This window comes from Perca flavescens, chromosome 15, assembly GCF_004354835.1.
Source record: "Perca flavescens isolate YP-PL-M2 chromosome 15, PFLA_1.0, whole genome shotgun sequence".
NCBI lineage: Eukaryota > Metazoa > Chordata > Actinopteri > Perciformes > Percidae > Perca > Perca flavescens.
Window position 1 is genome coordinate 3,177,989 of NC_041345.1, and position 24,458 is coordinate 3,202,446.

Sequence of the window (24,458 nt, forward strand, 5' to 3'; positions counted from 1 at the left end):
TTGGATGGACCATCTGTCTATTACGTCTGCCATTGTTGTTTTGAAGTATGTTGCTAAAAATACATACAAAATGCACGGCTGGAGAATGGCCATGATGTTTTATTTTTGCGCTAATTAACCCAGAAATGGGGAAGTGACGCGTTCCGTGACCCCCGCCACGCGACGTACCACACTGGGAGCGCCTCGCGGCACGTGTCCGTTGTCGGCATCATTTCCACGCTTCCCATTCATGGTAGTGTCGCGGGGACGCCGCTCCTCATTTACATGAAGTTGAATCCAGACTAGAGCTGTAATCGGGCCTTAAAAGTTAGGCCTAGTGATGGTCAAATGAAGCTTCGCCAACCACTGTCTTTATGTTCTGAGCTCTCTGTTCTACGAATGGTTGAAAACACACTGAACTGCCATTCCTTTAACCTTTTTCTTTGAACAGAGAGCGCCATCTAGTGAGCTCAGAAAATAAAGACGGTGGTTCGCGAAGCTTCATTTGACCATCACTAGTTAGGCCCGGTGTGGCCGGGTTGGTTCAGTGGGTAGAGCAGGCGCACATGTACTCAGAGGTTTATGCCTCGACGCAGTGGTCCAGGGTTCAAATCCGACCTGTGACGATTTCCTTCATGTTTTCCCCCCCCCCCCCTTTCTCACCTAGCTGTCCTGTCAAAATTAAAGGCAGAAAAACCTGACAGAATTTGGCCTGAGCCTGACAAGTACATTTTGATTGACAGCTTTTTAAAAGCCTGAACCCGTTTACAGCCCGACATTATTCAAATGTGCGCGCGCACACAGCTCTTTTGCCTTTTGTCAAGAATGAGTCATTTATACATGATTTAACATAATTTTTTCATGATTAACGCAGGCTATAGGCCACTTGGAAGTTGGAACAAAGAAATAAAATAAGCATCCATAATCAGCATCCATTTTCAAGCTAATCGAAACGCATCACCTGACCGCAAGCCCGAGCCTGACCCGAGCCCGTGTAAAATGATAGAAATTAAGACCGAACCCGACAAAGATCTTCAGCTCTAATCCAGGCTACTTCATGCAAATGAAGTCTTTTAAACTGACCTTTGTCAATCTGAAATGAAGACAGATTCAGCCACTGCACGGCCTATTTCTCGCTTAAAATATTTTCAGAAACACGATTCGCTGAACTATTTTCGTATTATAAGATATCGTATTCCAAAACGAGCCGCCGTTGTGGTCGGTTTTGAAATCCGGGAGCAGAAAGACCTACGTGACGCATTCGTCCAATATGGTGCTGCCATCGCGGTTGTTTTCTTTGCTTGTCAAGTTTGAAGAAGGAAACATGGAGGACCACACATATTCAAAATCCAAATTTCAGGAACAGGAGTCTTCTCCTTCACCAAGAAAAAGAAAAAGGTGATCTCAACGCTAGATTGGAGAAATTCCCACACACTGGACCTTTAAGCCTACCAAGAGGGATTTTCCAGTGATGTGTAATCCCACGATTCTCACTTGATCTTGTGATATCGCTATAATCTAGTCGTGCAAGGTAACTGAGCTGCTGCACTGGAGAAATACGCCGCTACACGCTTTGCTCCAGGACACTTCAGTGCTGGTTGTTAAAGGGGGCAAAGAGTCTTTTTAATTCATCATCCCTGCCCATCATTGAGAATCGACGAGCAGCTCTTCAGTGATGGGCTTCTAACTTCATAATCAGACATGCTACATCACGTTAAGGTGTAATAGCTAAAAGAGGAGTATCGCATATTAGTGGATTATGAAGCAATGATTACAGTCTGCTGCTGCCTCTGCTATAATCTCTCATTACTGCCTTTGCTTCTCCAGGCTGCCAGCTGCGGTCCATGCGGACTAATTCCTGCCTAATTGAGCCGTGTGCCATTCACATCTGAAGACACATTATACTGTGTGAGAGCTAAAGTAGTCTTCAACCTACTTTTAAGAAGAATGTTGTTCTTTTTTATGTCAAATTTCTCTTGAAATGTAGTTTCTTGAGGGGGAAAAAAGGACGGAAGGCAATGCTTTTTGAAAGTAAAACTTTTTTTTAAAGTCTTAGACAAAGGCATATTTTGCAAATCTAAAATGACACCGCATCAGTCAGAGCGCGGGCCAGGTAGAGACGAGGGAAGCGTGAATAGCGTTAGTGTCAATTTGCAATTCTGATCAGCGTTCTATGGAGAAGGCCGGCTTAGAGCTGCCCAACCAACACACCCGAGCTGTCAAAACCAGCAAACATGTAGTGCTTGAGATTCAACATGTTTTTGTTAGAGAATTCTTTAAAAAAAGAATATCTTAGAAAGGCGATTTAATTTGGCTTGCCCAGGTAGCCACTACGGCTTTAATTTTAACAAGCTGTCACATTATAAAAGCCAATTAAAAGACCGCCGTTTTAGTTTTTCAGGCAAGAAAAATTTGGGACTATCTGTTTATGATAAATATATTCATGGTATTCAGGAGGTTTCTCTGTAAAGTGGCAACGTCATCATAACTTAACATTGTTGTTACAGCACTGAACCATTTTATTGCTTATGAAAGACACAAAGGGCCCTATTTTAACGATCTGAGCGCACAGTGTGGAGCTCCTGGCGCAGGTGTGTGTTTAGGGCGTGTACGAATCCACTTTTGCTAGTTTAACGGCGGTTAAAGGGTCCGTGTGCCGGGTGCCTGGTTCTAAAGGGTTGTCCTTAGTGTCTTCATTAATCAGAGGTGTGTTTTGGGCGTAACATGCAATAAACCAATCAGAGATCATCTCCCATTCCCTTTAAAAGCCAGGCGCGTTTGGACCTTGGAGTATTGCTGTTATGATGGAGATATCATAATACTGTTTAACATTGTAATATTTTTATTTTTAATCTTTTGCGTAACAAGCATAGTGTGTGCTCGCTGTGCACGAGCCTAGGAGCGTTTTACTAATGCTCTGTTAAAATAACAATGAAATGCTGCGTTATTGACTTAAGACCAGGTTTTTGTTGGTCAATGGTGCGATCACTTTCCGCTGCCCCAAGATAGCAATACGCCCGGAATACACCTGAACACACCTCCCTGTAAGACCAGCACGCCCAGAATGCACCTGAACACACCTCCCTGTAAGACCAGCACGCCCAGAATGCACTTGAACACACCTCCATGTAAGACCAGCACGCCCAGAATGCACCTGAACACACCTCCCTGTAAGACCAGCACGGCCAGAATGCACCTGAACACACCTTCCTGTAAGACCAGCACGCCCACAATGCACCTGAACACACCTCCCTGTAAGACCAGCACGGCCATGGGCCACAGATGGGTGCAGGTGCATTTGCTATTTAAACGACGTGGGCGCTGGACGGGAAATAAAGACACTTGTTGCAAGATAGGGCCCCTAATCTCATAATAATTATGTAGCAGTTGAAAAATGACCTTTGTATGACATGTGCTTTTCCTCTCTCCAGACTATAGTGTCCAAGTATGGCGCACAGTTTCGCGGTAATTCCCAACATGACGCCCTGGAGTTCCTCCTGTGGCTGCTGGACCGGGTCCATGAAGACGTCAATCTGGCCTGCCACAATAACAACAACAAGACCAAAGCTCCCGGAAAGGTAAGGCTCAAGAAGGCTGCTGCAGGTGCCTGGGTAGCTCACCTTGTAGAGCACGCGCCCATATATAGCGGCCGCGGGTTCGACTCCGACCTGTGGCCCTTTGCTGCGTGTCATTCCCCCTCTCTCTCTCTCTCTCTCTCTCTCCCCCCCTCTCCCCCTTTGTGTCTTCAGCTGTCCTATACAAATAAAGCCCTAGAATGCCCAAAAAATAATCTTTAAAAAAGAAAAAAAGAAGGCTGCAACACAACAAGCTCCTGGAAGTACTGTGGCCGCTACAGAAACCCACACTTGCGCGTGTTAAATTTGGAACCAATGATCGGATTGGAAACCAAATTATCCAAACGATTTTAATAAAGAAAAACGATTCCAAGTTGGAACCGGTTCTCGATGCCCAATCCTATTCATGTAGCAGAAGTTAACATGATGATTCTCACAGAACAGGAATCATGTCGCCCTTACAGTAAAAGTTCACACTGCATGCTTAAGTGTTGCATAACTAATACATGACTCATTGTGATTAATTGCATTTTTATCATGAACTCCTGTGGCTTGATACATATAATGAAACCATTTTGTTTCATGTAAGTAAATATTTAGTAAGTTTATTTCTAGAGCAAAGTTTATTTTTACTGTTCAAAAAGCACTGAGGCGCTGTATAAAAGAACATTTAAATAAAAAAAATAAAAAGTAGAAAAAAAACACAAAAAAAGCATCCCAACGACAACAACGAGCAGCACTTCACAAAAACAGAATTATAGACATGATAACAGTTTGATAAAGTGTTAAAAAGGCCAGTGAGTGAACGTGATGTCTTTAGCCTAGATTTAAAGTCTAACCTCACTTATAAGTACGGTTGGATAGCGTTTGGGTTCTTTCCGATACCGGTGCTAAAGCGATACTTTTAAAATGGTGCCGGTGCCTGAACCGATACTTTTTAAGAAAGTTTAAAAAAAGAAAGAAAAAAAAAGGGTACTAAACAACAGAACGGCTTGTTTATTGCTAAGGCCGTATGGTCAAAATTAAATGATTTAATAATAATGTAATAACTTATTTCAATAGTAAATTGATGTTGAATGACAACAACCACCACCAGATGGGAAAAGGATATTTTACAATAACTTTGAATGCACCGCGAGGCTACCAGTTTCAAGTGAACGCACCGTCTGTCTGTGTTGTTTTTCCAACAACGGCAGCAGCACACTGCTTAACGTCCCGCTGTTGGATCCTCTGAAATACTGTCACACTTTACACCGTTTAGCTGTCAGCATTTTAACCCTGTTTAATCCAGCTGCTAGCTAACGGTAGGCTAACGTTAGCTGCTGTCTACTGTAGTGTTAACTAGCGCCACGTGCAGCGATGCTTCTGTTGCTTCCTACGTCTGTTTCAGAGCATCAGAGAGCAGCGCAGGCATATCAGCGGCACCAAAATGAGGCACCGAAATCCGTGTTTGTTTTTGGTCCGGTAGATACCGGTTGTTAAGGCACCGGTGCCGTATTAGCACCGGGTCTCTGTACCCAACCCTACTGATAAGGATGTCTTTGTTCTGCAGTGCAGCTTTTCATGCCACCCAAACCGGTGTGGCGGTCTAAGGCGTGCAACCTTGCTCTGTGTCTAATGAATCGTTTGCGGACAAGGCGAGTTCAAGTGTGGCGATTTGGTGTTTGATTTTCTCCCAGCACGTCTCCTCCTCGAGGACAGGCCTGCAGGCGCGCTGCATCCTGATACTAGTTGAATGAAACTTTGAACTGCTCTGCCGTGAGCCATTAATGCGTAGTTTTCATGTATTATTAAATACATGTTTTTACTTTTGAGAAAATAGGCATCCCTCTTTTTTTTTGTAGTTTTAGCGGGAGGGTAACCAGTGGCATAATTTATGAGAAGCGCTACACTTGCTGTTGGTGAGTCATTGCAAATAAATCTCCTCAAACTCAGTGCCCTTTGTATCCCGAGGCACTCTCTGCAATGATTTATTCTGTTGTTTCATCATTAATTGGATCGGGAGATATCGAGATCAGGAAGTCTTACACTCCCGGGGCTATACATTGGATTCTTTAAGATGTAACACCCCTGTTATGACCGACATGCAACCTTTTCTTGCACTGACTACTTGTATCAATTAAAACCGAGAAAAGGCTTTTTTCTTTCTTTCGGGAATGCACTGTCAGCACAGCTTTTTATTATAAAGCCAAGGTCATGTTGAGAGTTTTAGTCTGTGGGAGTAAGCCCAGCTCATTTTTCTCTGGCTTAAAGGTGCAGTAGGTAAGACATATTTGCTGATACTGACCCTATGTTCCAGTAGAACTACATGAAGCAGGTCATTAAAAAAATAATAATCCGGCTCCTCTGGCACCACCTACAGCCGATTTGTGTAGTGCGATTTGCAAAATTCCAACGCTCCCTGTTCAGATCTACCAATCAGGGCCAGGGGGGGTGTCTTACTGCGTGTCATTCACTGCTCATGCACGCGCATTCATTGTCCTTTGTTGGGGGAGAGGCTTAAGAGACCGTTTTGGGCTTTATCAGAAAGGGGGGAGGGACTGAGAAGTTGTCGATGTTCAAATTTTGATCACAAGTCCTGGATCTATAAGAGTATAATTTACTCCTCTTTTAAACAGTTGCGGTTGACCATCCTTCCATTAGCATGTGAGTAAACAAGGCAGTGCGACAAATGAAGTGATAGTGAGAGAAATATCTGTGTAGGGTGTGCATAGAAGAATGTTTGCCGTCCCCCCAAAAGAGGTTTCAGCCATCCCCAAAGGGAAATCTAGTAATTTAGCCAAAAAACCTGTTGAACAGGCAGAACATAAACTTGAATATGAGAGCTAATCTCAATTTTACCATCCAGAGTCAGCCTGTACCTGTCAGGACTCTCCCAGTGATTTTAACGGTAGTGTTTAAATATTTTTTAAATTGGGGTTTCATTTACTCAAGCATAATATATATTTTTCGTTCATCAAATTGTCAGCAATAACAGGAAAATGCATAGATCTTTACTGTACTCGTACTGAGTACACTTTAATATCTGTTTTTTTCATTGCAATATTCAACATCGTTATTGCATATTTTCCATATATCGTGCAGCCCTAGTGTCCAGCTCCCTATAGCCATTGAAAATCTTTACTTGAAAAATCCCTCAGGTTTCTGTTGTTCACCCAGAATACTCTGATATACTCACATGAACTGAGCTGAGCGTCCGTGTTCTTGTGATCTGAGTTGCCATTTAATTCAGAAAGAGTTAACGATGGGGTGAAGTGGAGGGTTGGGGGGGGTTATGATAGGAGGTTAGGACTGGAGAGCTGCTGATAAGGTCGGCCGTGATGACTCTAGACTGCACCACCTTAGAAAATGTTGCCGTACCTTGTTAACACCCAACGAGCCGGTGAGGCGTGCCATGTAGGACATAAACCTTTAAAAAATAAAATAAAAACCCTGATTGGATGAAAGCCAACATGATAAACATGTTTGATATCTAACAATAAGTCACTAATGTATCCAATACTAGCTGGAGTGAACACAAAAGTGGAGCTGACATCAGCTGGGTCCAATGACCCTAAACTAAAGTTGGGTAGCTCCGATGGAGTCAAGGAAGGATTGGAGATTATTGAATATCTCAACCGATACACAGTTCGCAGTAGCGTTTTGGTGGCAACATTCGTTGCCCAGTCCAAATGCCACTTTTGGCCCACTGCCTGGAGTTGACGATACAAAGCAAAGTCAGACAGGTCCGCTCTTTAAAAATGCAATTGTCAAAATGAAAAACTTTATGGGCTCTCTAGAGATGTTTTTTTTTTTTTTGAAATGTCTCAAAAGCTATTGGCTGGATTGCCAAGAGACTGGAGCCCAGAGAATAAATTCTAATATCTTTGGTGATCCCTGACTTTCCACACTCAACTAATCTGGTAAACTATTGGTCCATGTACAAGGTATCCAGGCACAACTAGGGCCTGAAAAACGTTATTGGCTCTTGACTTGCAACGATAAAACCAAAAAGGGAATGTCAGAAATGGTTTGTCAGCTTGTCCACCACTTTTGTACAGGCTTAAATTTCTCAACAACTATCGGATAGATTACCATGCAATTTTGTAGACATTCATGTTCCCCAGAGGATGAAACCTATTGACTTAAGTGATCCCCCTACTTTTCATCTAGCTCTAGGTTGGCATTTTTGTTTTTATAGTGAAATGTTTAAAAAAAACTATTGGCTGGATTGCCATGTAACTGGAGCCCGGAGAATGAATTCTAATGCCTTTGTTGATCCCCTGACTTTCCAAACTCAACTAATGTAAATGTACAAGATATCTAGGCACAACTAAAGCCTGGAGAGTTTGGTTTGGTGAATATATCTCTATATATATCTATGAGATTGCAGATACAAGCAGAGTATGCAAAGTATATCATATTTGTGGAAATGAGTGCATTGATGCAACAGATTGTGTCTTGTTAAATCAGTCAACAGATGTCTGTAATAAGTTTTACATCTTTAGCTGTGTGAAAAATGAATCAGTATTAGCCTCCCATTTATTATGATTAGTCCATACCCTTGTTATTCTTTGTGCCATTTTGTGGGACTGTGAAAACCTCTGACGTGTTTAATTAGGGATCATTTCAGAATAATACTGTGCTGTAATAGAATATTCTGCATATGAATAAATGTGCCTCGCAGTGAGAGAGAGGGAGAGCAGCACTATGGCCTCTGTCCAGAGCAGAGAATCTCTTTTGACAGTTGTCTCTTATGTTTGTCCAGGCCTTCTGCCATCAGCCAGTGTGGGCTCTTTACAGACACCAAGGTTGTCATGGATTTCAGTTTTATCAGTGAGGATACATGTGGCCAGATAGGCCTCTGCTCAGTATCAAGAATGGGGAGGGAAGTAATTCCAGTAATTCTGTCTCCCCATGAATCATGGTCTACTCCTTGCTTTATTCTCTGCTTCTTTCTTCTTTCGGCCTTTGCTAGCTCTTACATACTGTACCTCTGGAAGAATGTACTGTAAAGCTGTGGTATGCATTCTGCTATCAACGCTCCATCCACAAAGGAGCTTTGTGAGGGGCAGCGAGGGCCTCGCTGAGGGCAAGAGAAGGGCAGCTGTAGGATGAAGTGTCTATGGCTACATCAACACTAATACGTTTTCATTTTTAAGCGGCGTTTCAAGGACAAAAACGATCTCTGTCCACAAAAGAGTTATAGCTCCAGTAGCAGAACTAATCTTCGTTCAGGTCAACACGTCTGACAACACATATCACATGACAATTCACACACACTGGGTATGTGCGTGCCAGTGTACACAAGAAGCAGATTGTCTGACACTACTCTGGGGTTGAAAATCATGGATAAGTTAAAAATTCAGAAAATATTTGGGGCAGCAGTGTTTCCAAATGTCTCCGTTTTACTTAGTGGGGACGCGAGGCGCAAACGTAGCAAAACCAAAACGTAGTAGTGTAGATCTAGCCCAAATCACGCTCCTCTTAAACTTTAAAAGAACAATTTTTGGTCTGTGATAGTTTGTTTGTCGGTTCACCTCCGTGTTAATCTCGTCTGCTGCCACGCTGCTGGAGCTCTGGTGGTGCTGGCTGGCTGGCAGAGTCTTCCGGGGTCACAGCCCGGCTGATGGGAGGCGTCAGCGCCGCTTACCAGTCCACACACGTTCCCATTCACAGCCAAGGAGTCGGCAAACCATCCTCTTCTGCTGCCAATTCAGGAGCCTGTGGGCCCATGCTAATTGTTTTGAAGCATGTGTTGTTATTTACCACTTAGGACAGGAGAGCCAGAGCCCAGGGAAAAAGTTAAGAAGAGGGTACCCCCCCTTTACTTCCCTTCTCCTGCCCCCGCTGTGTAGTTGCAAACACTGAGTGTCAGAGTAGTTGGAGCTGAAGTATTCTGTTTTTGTAATGGAGGTTGACAGCTCAAAATCCTGCGACCACACCACGCAGACCTACACTACACACAGTGTAACGTTTACCGCTGATTCCCCGTGGCTTTGATTTAATGTGGCGTACATTCTCTCTTGGTTTGTTGATTGTTTATCGCTCAGGAAACACAGAGAAAGTGTGAAGTGCTCTCTCTCTCTCTCTCTCTCTCTCTCTCTCTCTCTCTCTCTCTCTCTCTCTCTCTCTCTCTCTCTCTCTCCCTGCTATATGAATGTGGCTCTTTGTAAGTCGCAGGAAGAAAGAGACATTTGTTGTGCAGCCCGAGTACAGAGAAGGAGAGGTGAGACTAAGTTCTCTGCAATAGTGTGCCAATGGGTGGTGGAACAGTACACAGAAGTGACAGCCAGAGAGATGGGGAAACGGATAGAGAAATCACTTCTTGGATACTACATGACAAAAAACTGCTGTAGAATGTGGATGTTTCACATTTGCAAATTTGTCTGGTCAAGTAATGGCATCGCTTTTACCAAGCTAGCGCTAGTGTTAGCAGTTCACGACACGTACCAACTATTTATAGTCATGGGAGTTAGCTACCGTAGCTCTCAGGACCGCCACATTGATAGGGGTTGATAAGCCTGGTCCTCATCCTCCTCCACGTTAACAGCACAGCAATCACAATGTGGCCCCTCCTTGTTTATCACTTGTGCTCTCCGTCCCTTTCTCCGCACGCAGATTTGATTTGTACTGTATGTGGGGTTGTGTGCTGAAATTAGACAGTGACCCAGACACCGTACCAACTTGGTTTCTTTTCACTTATTCTCGCAGTACATGCCCAGAAGTGCACCTCTAAATCCACAGTGGAGCAGTGCAGTTGCCTGTGTGTGGTCAGTGCTGCTCCCCTCTCTTGTCAGGGCTGGATGTGAACGGTTCTGTTGGGATTCTTATGTGTTTTCTGCTGTGTGTGTGTGTGTGTGTGTGTGTGTGTGTGTGTGTGTGTGTGTGTGTGTGTGTGTGTGTGTGTGTGTGTGTGTGTGTGTGTGTGTGTGTGTGTGTGTGTGTGTGTGTGTGTGTGTGTGTGTGTGTGTTTCCTCTCCGCTCTGCCTTTTGATTCTGTATGCCCTGCCAAGCTGAAATGGCTTCCTGTGGCTCAGAGCCACCCAGCTGGAAAAGCAGCTTGGAGGGAAGGGTCCAAATATGACCACTCTGTGTTTGAGGACCTCTCTCACCTCTGACCCAGATCAGTGTTGATTGGCTAAGAGCCTTAAGCCCCCAACCGATGCTAAGATGAGAGTTTTCTGTATATATGAGTCTAATGCCTGGCCCGCACTAAAAGATTTTAAAAATCTTAACAGATGTTGAAAATGGGAGAGACCCCACACGTGAGTGTGTGTGTGTGTGTGCGCGAGAGAGTGATTTGGCCACCACAGCACACCACAAACAAATCTTATTCGCAAACAACCAATTGTTGAGATCCCGAATCACAAAACAGGAAATCTCGCGCAATCAAACGTGACTTTAGTGTATACAAAAATGGCGACGACGGAAGAACCGCCCGCTGGGGGTTGAATCAGTCCTTATACGTAATAGGAAAACATCCAAATTGGCTTTGCGAATGTGGGAGTTCTGAAACTGTTAAGCGTGTTTTGCTAGAAAATATATATAATGCAGAAAGGAATATTTGCTATAAGAGGTTGTCAGACTTAGGAGTTCTGTCATTTGCATTTAAATCTTTATTGACCCAAAATGAGAATCCTCACTTGATTGCAAAAGTAGTTATGTGAGAATTTGAAGCAAGAACATGTTTGTTAAAGTGACTTCCTTAAAGCAAGGAGGGCAGTAATACGCCTGGTAGCGTCTAAACTGCCGTCATTTAAAAGAAGAAGAAGAACTGCGCTGACCGGCCTGGGATTCTGCAGGAGATCGCTGCTAATATGGATGTTACCAGCTAATGTTGCATCATTACATTACATGATTACCACCGCTTTCTCCCAGGGAAGCCATGTCGCCTCGGAGAGTGTGGAGCTAACAAATGCTCTGTTTGCACTGTAGCCATTAGCGCTGTAGACAATCTCTGTTTCCTCCACTCTTTCTCTCTCTCTCTCTCTCTCTCTCTCTCTCTCTCTCTCTCTCTCTCCTTATTTCATGATCAGCCAATCAGTGCTATGAGCGCCCACGGAAGCCTGACACGGGTAAAATGAGACTAGACTGTGTCCTTGGCTGCCGTCTGTGTTCCCCACATACAACAGGATAACAGAACGTAAATATGGAACATCTTTAAAGGTTCCATGACATGGTGCTCTTTGGATGCTTTTATATAGACCTTAGTTGTCCCCTAATACTGTATCTGAAGTCTCTTTTATATAAACCTTAGTGGTCCCCTAATACTGTATCTGAAGTCTCTTTTATATAGACCTTAGTGGTCCCCTAATACTGTATCTGAAGTCTCTTTTATATAGACCTTAGTGGTCCCCTAATACTGTATCTGAAGTCTCGTTTATATAGACCTTAGTGGTCCCCTAATTTACTGTATCTGAAGTCTCTTTTATATAGACCTTAGTTGTCCCCTAATACTGTATCTGAAGTCTCTTTTATATAGACCTTAATGGTCCCCTAATACTGTATCTGAAGTCTCTTTTATATAGACCTTAGTGGTCCCCTAATTTACTGTATCTGAAGTCTCTTTTATATAGACCTTAGTTGTCCCCTAATACTGTATCTGAAGTCTCTTTTATATAGACCTTAGTGGTCCCCTAATACTGTATCTGAAGTCTCTTTTATATAGACCTTAGTGGTCCCCTAATACTGTATCTGAAGTCTCTTTTATATAGACCTTAGTGGTCCCCTAATACTGTATCTGAAATCTCTTTTATATAGACCTTAGTGGTCCCCTAATACTGTATCTGAAATCTCTTTCCCGAAATTCAGCCTTGGTTAAGAATTACAGCCACTAGAGCCAGTCCCACAATGAGCTTTGAGATGTACCATATCTGTGTCTGTAGCTACTGAGGGGGAGAGAGAGAGGGGGGGGGGGGTGTGGCCTTGACCAACTGTCACTTTGCTCGTTTGAAAGCCGTGTTGTCTCTCTCCCTCTCATGGGTGGGCCAAATTCTCTGGGCGGGCAAAGCAGAGAAAGGGGAGGTAACCTTTCCCCTTATGACCTCATAAGGAGAAGATTCCTGATTGGTCCATCTGAGCTTTCATTTTCTCAAAGGCAGAGCAGGATACCCAGGGCTCGGTTTACACCTATCACCATTTTTAGCCACTGGGGGACCATAGGCAGGCTGGGGGAACTCATATTAATGTTAAAAAACCTCATAAAGTGACATTTTCATGTCATGGGACCTTTTTAATATTTGCGATTTGAAATCGGCGCGGCCAGGATGGACTTCCCAAGCAGATCGGGGATGTAAAAAACACGTAACAAAATCTCAATTACTCAACAGTAAAATCTCGCAAGATTATCTTTAGAACCATCAAACAATCGGGGTTTTGTCTGGAGGAGGGAATTGGGGGCAGCTTGATTCTCGTGTGGCGTGTACCACGTATAAAATATGTTCATGTTCTATGTTTTATTAGTCAGTATCTCTCTATCTGGCATGGAGGTTGTTTTCGAGGCCATGCTCGCTTCCTAAAAAGAAAGCACTGGTTTTGTTGGCTTGGGGTTGCTCACTGTGACACAGACACAATTAGGCTGCAACTAGCTTTAAGTGTTGTTTAAAACCAGCGGTGATGCATCGTGTTGTCTGGAGCAGTGGAAGGACATTTCTATAAACTGCACTCATGCTCTGCAGGGAGCCCAGCCCAGAAAACATTTTTTCATTAAGTTGTGGAGAGCTTTGAAACGAAAGGCAACAAAATTACCATTTGCTTTTGGGGGATGTTGACTTCTCAGAGAGGCTACGTGGGTCTAATTACTTAATAAGTTAAACAGTCGGCAGTTAAAAGTTAACATTGGCAGCACGCAAAGCTTTTTAAGAGTCATTGTTTGAACTCCTATAGATTTGTCTTCAAACGTTCTTTGCCCGAGGAGAAGATTGAAGCTCTTCATCTCGTTTCGCAGAGAAATATATGGTTAAATCAACAGACTGATTTGGTATTTAATATAAAGAAATTCCCTCGCGCACAAATTATTCCCAACCCTGCTGGGTTTGATTGGCAGGCAGCACCGACCCCAACGATGTAAGTGATTCAGATTTGCTGAGTGGAGGCTTTCCAGAGACTGTGTCGATCCATTGCCTGAAACCAGGCTGACTGCAATGATTTAAACAGTTGTTGATAGAAATGATTTAAGCAGGGAGGCATGCCTTTCACGCCAAGTCCAGTTTTAATGTGTTATCTTGAGTTAAATTGAATCTGCCTGTGAAGATTAATGGATTTTTTTAAAAAGCAATAATTATCAATCTGGCCTCGCCAAGAAAGAACTTTAATTAAATACCAATAGAAAAGTTTGTATTTCTGCAATATTATGCCTTTAATCCTTTATTAAAGTGCTCATATTATGCTCATTTTCAGGTTCATAATTGTATTTAGAGTTTATATCAGAGTAGGTTTATATGGTTTAATTTTCCAAAAACACCATATTTTTGTTGTACTGCACATTTCTGCAGCTCCTCTTTTCACCCTGTGTGTTGAGCTCTCTGTTTTAGCTACAGAGTGAGACATCTCACTTCTGTTCCATCTTTGTTGGGAGTTGCACATGCTCAGTAACTAGGTAAGGACTACTAGCCAGTCAGAAGCAGAGTATGAGGGCGTGCCCTGACAGTACCTAGGTAAGGACTACTAGCCAGTCAGAAGCAGAGTATGAGGGCGTGCCATGCTAGCAGCTAGGCGAGCATTATAACGTGTGTTCCAAAGTGACCACGTTGGTCTCTGAAGTAAAGGCTGGACTACAATAGAGCTGTTTGGAGCAGTTTGTGAACAGGGTTTTCTGTTGGAGATGGTAAGTCCCTTTGGGGGGGGACTTTAGGCTTTTTCACTTTGTAAACCTATAATGTGTCTAAAAAGATATATAACACAATAAAGGAAAGGGAAAAAGCCAAAAAGCATAATATGAGCACTTTATTGCTTTCACTGTATGAGCGTATATATTTCTGTTTGCGATGGCCATTAAACTCTACCTCTGTGGCAGGTACCAGAGGCTCCTGTCCTGTGTGTGTCTCTGTTGATTGATGTGTGTAGTGTTCCTATCCTCATCTGCGTCCTCGGCGGCAGCCGCAGAAGCAGGAGGGTAATAATAAACCTCATCAGCTCGGGAGGCCGGCGCGCCTTCATTAGAATTAATTTCCCCCTCAGCTTCTCCTGCTGCTCTCTTAAAGGCGGGATAAATCTTCTAAAGAGACATCTCACAAAGTTGTATTCACCAGTAAAATGTGCCGTCGGTACACTAGTTTTCAATGACATTTCTCCCAAGTTTTCTTAGATTTTTAACAGAATGCTGTTTTCCACAGTGTGTCTATGTTATGCAGGAATGCAGTCGAGATGTATGGCGTCGGTGAGCAGTGATTGGCTCCACTGGACCTACTGGGCTCCAATGTTTGTTAGACCTTATTGATATGTAGCTCATCTCGTCCCCACTGAAACAAAAGTGTAATGTTGATGTTATCATGGCCTGATTGGTGCTCATATCCCAGTCTGGATCAACCAAAGTACATTTCCAAGATGATTGTCTGATATCAGATTGTAAAGATTAACGAAGACTACCTTTATGGCATTTCCTCTCTAACTGGGACATTTTGGGACTGATTGGTGGGATTGCTGTGGACAAAGTACACACGGAGATACACTGGTAAGAGCCAATGAGGTTTAACCATAGACGGTAAAAGAATGGACACCGTTACACAATATATTTCCCCGGAGACCAGTGAAGTCACTTTTTCGGTGATGGCTGAGCGTGCTGTGCAGCCTCCAACTGAGTCTTCTGGTAGCTGTGCCAAGAGAAATCTCAATCATTCCCAATCTTACAGAGACAGAGAGCGTAGGTATATGTAAGGAGATAACATAGGCACAGGCTAATTATTGCTTATTAAAATGCTAGTTAACATTAGTAATTAAACTTAAACAGCTAATGTAAGTCAAAACTTGATACGGTAATTTCTCTACTGTGCAACAGAAAGTTGCGTGGTTATGACACAATCGTTAGGCTATTTTTATAAAAACGTTTACTACGGAGCCATAACGTGAGATACAAGGTAATGGAGCCTTTTATACATTGTTGTGTTTCTTTAGAAATAAACAGTGGACAAATAGAGTCTTTAAACACTTCAGATGTCAAGTTATTCACTGTCAAAGTGACGCCAAAATGAATGGGAGTCAATGGAATGCTAACGGGAGGTGATCACTTGTTAGCCTTAAGAGTCTCCCCATAGGAGGTACGCTTTGCGGAGGCTCGCTTACCCCCTTGGATTTAACCATGTATCAGCTAATTTAAATAGCTCACGTTGCTGTATTGTGTCAACAGTTAATTTAATATTGTATGTGGCGTTTTCTTTTGCGGGGTGAAAATGTTCCATCAAAAAGAAGTTCCTTCTAGGGACTGTTTAGCAGAGCCATCATCGCTGCGTCCAGAATTTAGTGCCACCCAAGATGATTGTAATTGGTTTAAAGAAATGCAAACAACCCAGAGCGTTTATTCCTCCCATCCCAGAATGTATCTGTATCTGGCAATGCGAGATTACTCATATCCAAATGGAAAAAGTTTTACTTTTTTGTTTTGTCTGGCTTCATTTATTTGTCCTACGAAGTTATGAACCCTCATCACTGGGGAGCCAACTTTTTCTCAGAACTACTTCTCTCAACTTCAGATCACTTCTTAACTGTAAACAGAGGTGGTTCATGCGCCAACATTCCTTTTCAGGCTTGTTATATACAGTATTATGTGCCTCTTTAGGCGATATATATGTATGTTGTTCGCATGGGTTATTAAAGGTTCCATGACATGGTGCTCTTTGGATGCTTTATATAGACCTTAGTGGTCCCCTAATACTGTATCTGAAGTCTCTTTTATATAGACCTTAGTGGTCCCCTAATACTGTATCTGAAGTCTCTTTTATATAGACCTTAGTGGTTCCCTAATACTGTATCTGAAGTCTCTTTTATATAGACCTTAGTGGTCCCCTAATACTGTATCGGAAGTCTCTTTTATATAGACCTTAGTGGTCCCCTAATACTGTATCTGAAGTCTCTTTTATATAGGCCTTAGTGGTCCCCTAATACTGTATCTGAAGTCTCTTTTATATAGACCTTAGTGGTCCCCTAATACTGTATCTGAAGTCTCTTTTATATAGACCTTAGTGGTCCCCTAATACTGTATCTGAAGTCTCTTTTATATAGACCTTAGTGGTCCCCTAATACTGAATCTGAAGTCTCTTTTATATAGGCCTTAGTGGTCCCTAACACTGTATCTGAAGTCTCTTTTATATAGGCCTTAGTGGTCCCCTAATACTGTATCTGAAGTCTCTTTTATATAGACCTTAGTGGTCCCCTAATACTGTATCTGAAGTCTCTTTTATATAGACCTTAGTGGTCCCCTAATACTGTATCTGAAGTCTCTTTTATATAGACCTTAGTGGTCCTCTAATACTGTATCTGAAGTCTCTTTTATATAGACCTTAGTGGTCCCCTAATACTGTATCTGAAATCTCTTTTATATAGGCCTTAGTGGTCCTCTAATACTGTATCTGAAGTCTCTTTTATATAGACCTTAGTGGTCCCCTAATACTGTATCTGAAATCTCTTTTATATAGGCCTTAGTGGTCCTCTAATACTGTATCTGAAGTCTCTTTTATATAGACCTTAGTGGTCCCCTAATACTGTATCTGAAATCTCTTTTATATAGGCCTTAGTGGTCCTCTAATACTGTATCTGAAGTCTCTTTATATAGGCCTTAGTGGTCCTCTAATACTGTATCTGAAGTCTCTTTTATATAGACCTTAGTGGTCCCCTAATACTGTATCTGAAGTCTCTTTTATATAGGCCTTAGTGGTCCTCTAATACTGTATCTGAAATCTCTTTTATATAGACCTTAGTGGTCCTCTAATACTGTATTTGAAATCTCTTTTATATAGGCCTTAGTGGTCCCCTAATACTGTATCTGAAATCTCTTTTATATAGACCTTAGTGGTCCTCTAATACTGTATCTGAAGTCTCTTTTATATAGACCTTAGTGGTCCCCTAATACTGTATCTGAAGTCTCTTTTATATAGACCTTAGTGGTCCTCTAATACTGTATCTGAAATCTCTTTTATATAGGCCTTAGTGGTCCTCTAATACTGTATCTGAAGTCTCTTTTATATAGGCCTTAGTGGTCCTCTAATACTGTATCTGAAGTCTCTTTTATATAGACCTTAGTGGTCCCCTAATACTGTATCTGAAATCTCTTTTATATAGGCCTTAGTGGTCCTCTAATACTGTATCTGAAGTCTCTTTTATATAGACCTTAGTGGTCCCCTAATACTGTATCTGAAGTCTCTTTTATATAGGCCTTAGTGGTCCTCTAATACTGTATCTGAAGTCTCTTTTATATAGACCTTAGTGGTCCCCTAATATCAAGTCTCTTTCCCAAAATTCAGCCTTGGTGCAGAATTACAGCCACTAGAGCCAGTCCCACAATGAGATTTCCTTAGGATGTGCCATTTCTGTGTCTGTAGCTATTGAGGAGGAGAGGGGGGGTAAGGTGGAGGGTGGGGGTGTATGGGGCCATTTAAATTGCATCATTACAATGGGTCACCCCCACTACGACAGACACACCATCACATGTTTGTGTCTGCATGGCTCCGTCTTTTTATCTTGAGACCAAAACCTACCTGCCTAACATACAGTAGCTCCTCCTACTTTTTTCCAATGCAGGTGCTGTTGGGGCTAAATGTACATTGTTAACAAGCTGTAACGTCAATCCACATTTTCAGAGCTGTTATCTTTCATCAAGTTTCGAAACGGACTCGACAAACAAAGTGCAGGAAAGGTTTATGTCGGTGTAATCTCTGACTCAAACTCTAAGCCACTGTCTTCATTTATGACGCTGTTTTAGGTCAGATTATTTGGGTGGTTAGCAAAAGGCTTTGGGTCGAATCAACGTCATGTTCAGTCATCGCTCACAACCCTCGGCTCATGTGCTGCTTGTAAAATGTGACTCATTCACATCACACGGAAAACAAAGAAATATTTTCACCATTTGTACTCTTTCTCAACGCGTTTGCTTTTGACACTGCTCCACACTGTCAGTCAGAAAGTGTGTTGACAGTGCATCACGACATTTTAGAGATCCTCCCTCCTGACCAGCTCCTCATCTTTTCTTCCTCTTGTCTTTGTTCCTGTCACCGTTGTCTGTCTGATCCATCACAGCTTTTTATGTTCCCCCCCCTTTTGTCTCTTTCATATCTTGTTGAAATTCATTTTGAGGCCTGTGCTCTCTTGTCATTAGGTTCTTGCTCTCAGGCGAGCAGAGGCAGCATACACGCTGCCTCCACAATGGCTTTCTGCTTCCATCTCTTGAGAGTGGGATCCAATAAGCAGCCTTTGTGACTGGCCTAACATGATAAACAGGATACCATGACTACCAGTGTAGAACCGTCATACTTGATTTTCATTTTCAACTGGCACTTCAGTGTCATGATTTTGAAATCATAGAGAACATTTCCATGATGTGTTGTTGAGATGCTATTGAGCATCCTCATCTTTTTAAAGAAGTAAGAAGAAGTCAATTTTATTGTTTGGATTCACACGTTTACAGTTGGTTCCACAGGAGTGTTAAAAGGAAAGATTTCAGGTAGATTAAAACAGCAGGATGTCAATTCTGAAAGCAAAAGAAGAAATTATTAGAATGAATCCGTAAAGACTGCGGCGTCCCAAGCTGGTAGAGCAGATTGGTGATTTAATTCCTCACTTACCACAAGTGTCTTTGAGTAAGACAGTGAACCCCAAATTGTAAAATGCTCTGTACCAAATTTTATGGCATTACATCCCATCGCTGTCAAGACATGTCACTAAAAAACAAAAATTGTCAATCCCATGGTAATGTCGCGTAGCAAGACCTGTGTCGGCGCTGGACAATGGTCTGGCTGCACCCATTATCATTCTGCTTGTGGGTCGTATTTCCTGACACTGCTAGGGGGGCTAATTTATGAAAACGCTATGGTTCGTTTTGGAGGGAAGGAATAAACAACCTACATCGTCCTAGTCTTGCAATGCCAGACCTATCTCAACAGTGCTGTGGAGTAATAGTGTGTTCCATTTGTACTTGGAAGTTGGATTTTTTGAGGTCAAAGTCAGAAACGCGCCCCCTGACCTCGGATTTCCGAGCTCGGAACTCTTACAACCTCACAGTACCCAGTGTTCAAATTCTAACATGGTTGCCCTCTGCATCAACAGCGGTGGAAGTTGTAGTAACATACAGTTTATTAGAATTTCTGTCTTATTTGTGTCCATTAAATCAGTCATACATACAGTGCTGTCCATCTCTTATCTGTGTGCTTTTTGTATGCACAAAAAAAGCGTAATGTTAACAACTGGTATTGCTGGCATTTTCTGGAAATGAACTGTCCTTGATCCAGACTAACATCGCAGTCACAGCAGTCACTTTACACGTACATGGTTATTTCGAAAAACTGAGACATTTCCCTTCGTTTACACGCAAACGGAGAATTTGCCTCTGAAAACGATTCTTTCTAAAAACTCCGGCCAGAGTGGAGATTTTGGAAAACTTTGTTTGCATGTAAACTGAGACATACGGAGGTTTAGGGAAGCAATATTTTTTTTCCCTATTATGGCCACGCCAAGACCCGCCCTTTATAAAGGGCGGGTCTTGGCGTGGCTACTATTGGCCAGGCGTCCATGCTTACGCAAGGTAAGGTAACCTGATTTGTTCAGGTCCTATCCCCTGACCAATCGGCTATCCTAATCTTAACCATTCAAGGTCAAATGCCTAACCCCAACCAATCGACCACTATGGCCACGCCAAGTGGCGTAATTTTGCCACTGAGGAAGAGAAGAGAGAGGAAGTGATTTGTTGCTGTTGTTGCTATTTTTAGGATTCTGATGGGCTTGAGCTTCTCGTTACACCGCCACCTACAGGTCTGGCGTGCTCTTGACGCCATATATACACGGGTACGTGTAAACGAACACTTTTCTGAAAACTGACAGCTGTGCACCATGTTATTTTTGAAAACGGAGAGGTTGAAATGTCTGTTTATGAAAATAGCCGGCCACGTGGAAACGTAGCATCAGTTACAACCCTGAGGTCAGTTTGAGTCCATGCACACATGTCTGGGCACTTTGCATGTCCATTACAAATCCCCTCCGCCCAGGAGTGATGACCCACGGGGAATAATGGGCCCGGGGGTCGGACAGAGGAAACCTTCCATCGTCGGTATCATTGGAGCTATTTATAGAGAGGTCGGCACGCAGCAGGACGCAGTGTTTGAAGGAGACTGTCAATTATTTATCAACGCTGTGGATGTCAGGTGTGTGCACTACTTTGACTTTCAGTTACTCAAGAACACTCTCTTTTCTCTCGCTCCATCTCCCTCTGTCTTTATCGACACACAAAACCACACACACAGATGTCCCACATCTCTCCCTCTCCTCCTGCATCTCTCTCTCTCTCTCTCTCTCCCTCTCTCTCTGTTATGATCACCGTGGGGATATAGTTCCTGTTGCCTCTTGTTCTCAATCACTCCTCTATAGTGCTTTCTTCAGCAGCAGCACACGTCCATCCCTGTGTGTTTTCCACGGCTCGTTTTGAATTATTCACATCAGGACCATTACTGGGAACACTTGTCCCCCACCCCTCTCTCCCCCATTTAGGATCTATCTCCCCCACCACCCTAAAAAAGAAACCCACCAGGATGAGAGAGGTGGTCTGTGAGGATGAGGGGCACATTTCCTGGATTTTTTTCCCAGCGGTGAAAAGTTCTTTCTCTGTTTCTTTTTTACTGTGGCCCTTCTCACCGGGATGCTCACACACAGCAACCTTTTTGGGGTGAATGATTGAAAGCCTTTCCCCCGATGGGACAGAGTGCGCCATTAAACTGTGTGATTTCAGGCTCTCGTGCTGAGGTACAGATGACCAGGAGTCAACAGTGTTGGATTTAACAGACTTAGCTGCTCATCTGTGTTTGCATCCCTCACTGCTGAAGTGGATTATGAGTAAATGCAATGCTGTTCCCATGGCTGCCAAATCTCTTTTTTTTTTTTTTTATAACATTGATCCCACTGTGGGAAAATCCAAAGCCTTAAGGAGTGATTTCATGACATGAGCATTTTCTTCTTTAGTCAATATTGTACTTGTGTTCATATTCGTTTTGGTATTATCTGAGAAATTATGAATCCTTATACTTGAGGGAAGGAAGCCATCTTTGTTTGCCAATTTATATAATTTTTAAGAAACCCCAGATTCTCCAGATCGTCTGTGTAAAACCCACTCATATCAGCTGCTATATTCTCTTTTGTTTATAGACTATTATGCTTTTTTGTAGAGCTGCGACAGACATCGATTAGTTGTCAACTGTCAAATGAATTGTGAACTATTTTTAATAATCGATTAATCGGTTTGAGTCATTTTTTAAGAAAAAAACTTCAAAATTCTGTGATTCCAGCTTCTTAAATGTAAATATTGTTCTAGTATATTCTCTCCTCTGGGACAGTAAACTGAATATCTTTGAGTTGTGGACAAAACAAGACATTTGAGAACGTCATCTTGTTTTTCATGAAACAATGATCCCCATTTTTCACCGTTTTCTGGCCTTTCTTTAGACCAAACAACTAATCGATTAACGGAAACGATCGACAGATCATTGATAAAGACAATAATTGTTAGTTGCAGTCGTACGTTTGAGGGAGCTGTGTGATTTCAGCAGCCAGCTGCACAACAATCCGGCACCGTTAGGTTCTCTGGTTTAGATAGGAGGATGGAAAACGCTCCTGTGGGTCTTAATAGAAGGTGGAAATAAACCTCCTATATTGTGGTCTAGTTAGGAGGACTTGTTGGTGCGGTTACACCCCTCCCTCTCTGCCTGTAGAGTTTAACACACTGTATCGTATTTTTTTAGGAGTCTGAAGTCATTGAGGGTCATTAGTTTTAAAGCGAACACTTCTGTTATGTCATTTTCTGTTTTTGAAAAAGAAAACTTTCAAAAAAGTTAACAATAATTCAGTGGCCTACCCTGCAGTAACTGAGGACCCCCTAGGGCTCCCGGACCGCCTGTTGAAGATCTCTGCTTAAGACGAAACAACCAATCGAGTAATCAAAACAATTGACAGATTATTGATAAAGACAATAATTATTAGTTGCAGCCCTACTTTATTTTTCTTCTTTTATGGGAGGGGGCATTGCTGCCTTTATTGGATATGAAAGCTGAGATATGAAAGGGGAGAGGAATAAACCTCTGCGTATGTGCGCCCACTCTACCAACTGAGCTCACCGGCCACCATCCCTACTTTTGAGGTCTGATTTTCAGCAGCCAGCTGCTCAACCATGTCGAGCTCTCTCAGTCACTCTGGCCCGTCCCTCTTCCCATTTTAAGTCAGCGTGGGATTCCCAGTCTGAACTCTGGCCTCCTGCTGACAGTGCTGAGCCAGTGGCCAGGCTGCAGCCCAGCACTCAGTTGCACGCTGTATCTTTGTCATTTATCTAAATCCCACAAATCAATTACAGCACGCTAAGGTGCCAGAGTGAGGGATTTGAGTTTTTAATTTTCTCCTTGCTCCTTGGCACTGGCACACGCCCTTCTCCTGGCATTGAGGCTTATGGATTAAGCAGAGGTAGACAATTCTCTGGCTTTACATATCTTGGATATTAGCAGTTTTTGTGTTCATATTTCTCCGTGTTACCTTTTCTAATAGGGGCTATGGTTTGACCACCAAATAATGCAGATTTGTTTTGTTTTAGGATATTTCCTCTGCTCAGTCATTCGCTTCAGTCCTGAGTTAAAACTCTGTAAATGTATATTCTAAAAACCTCATTATAGCAAACAGGACATTTAAGGGTAACTACTGTTTTTTTCAACCTGAACCCTATTTCCCATGTTTAAGTGACTGATGGAAACAACTATCTTTGACATTGGTCCAGTATTAAGCGAGATCTCTGCAGTCTGCAGCGGCGAAACAAGCTACAATGTAAGTTAAAAGGGCAACTGTGCAGCTTGTATTTACCTTCACAAAAGTGCTCCTTCTGCAGCTGACAGGCTCAGATTAATATTATATATATAAATAAGTGTCTGACAACATTATGGAAAGGATTTCTAAGGAGGTCAACCTTTCTGTTATAGAATAAGATCCTTTTTTTCAACATAAAAACATCCGTGAAATTGCGTTCGCTAAACCCACCAGACTCCATGTAAATAAACAGTAATTTTAGCATCGTAAAACACACTTAATTCAAAGTCGACAGAAGCAAAATAAAACTATGGAAAGCCGTTTTTGGTTGAAATAAACACATTGTTTATCGATTTACATGTGACAATATGTTGGCTCTATACACGCTAAAAGTATTGCTTTTTAAAATGGAGTATGGTGGGTTTAGCGCTAGCAACCTCAGAGCTGTTTCTGGTTAATCAAAAAGGTCTTAAAGAGGTTTTTAAAAGGCTTATCTCTGTAGGGATCCTTTTCATTATGTTGTCACACACTTAGAATAATAATCTGAGCCTGTCAGTGGCAAAATAAAGCATTTTAAGTGGACCAAACTGACACTACGTTACAGCGTTCACTATTAATACTGGACCAATGTCAAAGATTGTTGTTCCTATCAGTCACTTACACACAAAAACATAGGAAAAGAGGGTCCACTTTGAAAAAACGGTAATTACCCTTTAAGGAAAAGTTTGATGTTTATATTGTGTACTGTTACACCCATGGATGTATAATATGACCTGGATACTGTGTTTGAGGCAGAGCCCCGTTCATTCCTATGAGATTATAAAATAACTTTATATGTACTTTATTTAATGATAACTTACGCGTATAAAATGACCCCGATGATTCGGCGCTGCTTTTACACTGTGCGGCCCACAGAGCAGGTGCACTAGAGACTTCCGCCAGCCGAGC

At 42.4% G+C, this 24,458-nt stretch overlaps 1 protein-coding gene across 1 annotated transcript in view; it reads left to right on the plus strand.

Annotated features, from left to right (window-relative positions):
* The window catches only part of usp43b (ubiquitin specific peptidase 43b), a 113,513-nt gene that overhangs the window by 9,079 nt on the left and 79,976 nt on the right, over positions 1-24,458 (plus strand). Inside the window, exon 2 of the mRNA XM_028599787.1 lies at positions 3,411-3,557. Within this exon, the coding sequence (XP_028455588.1) occupies positions 3,411-3,557 (147 nt within the window). The remainder of the gene's footprint in view (positions 1-3,410; positions 3,558-24,458) is intronic.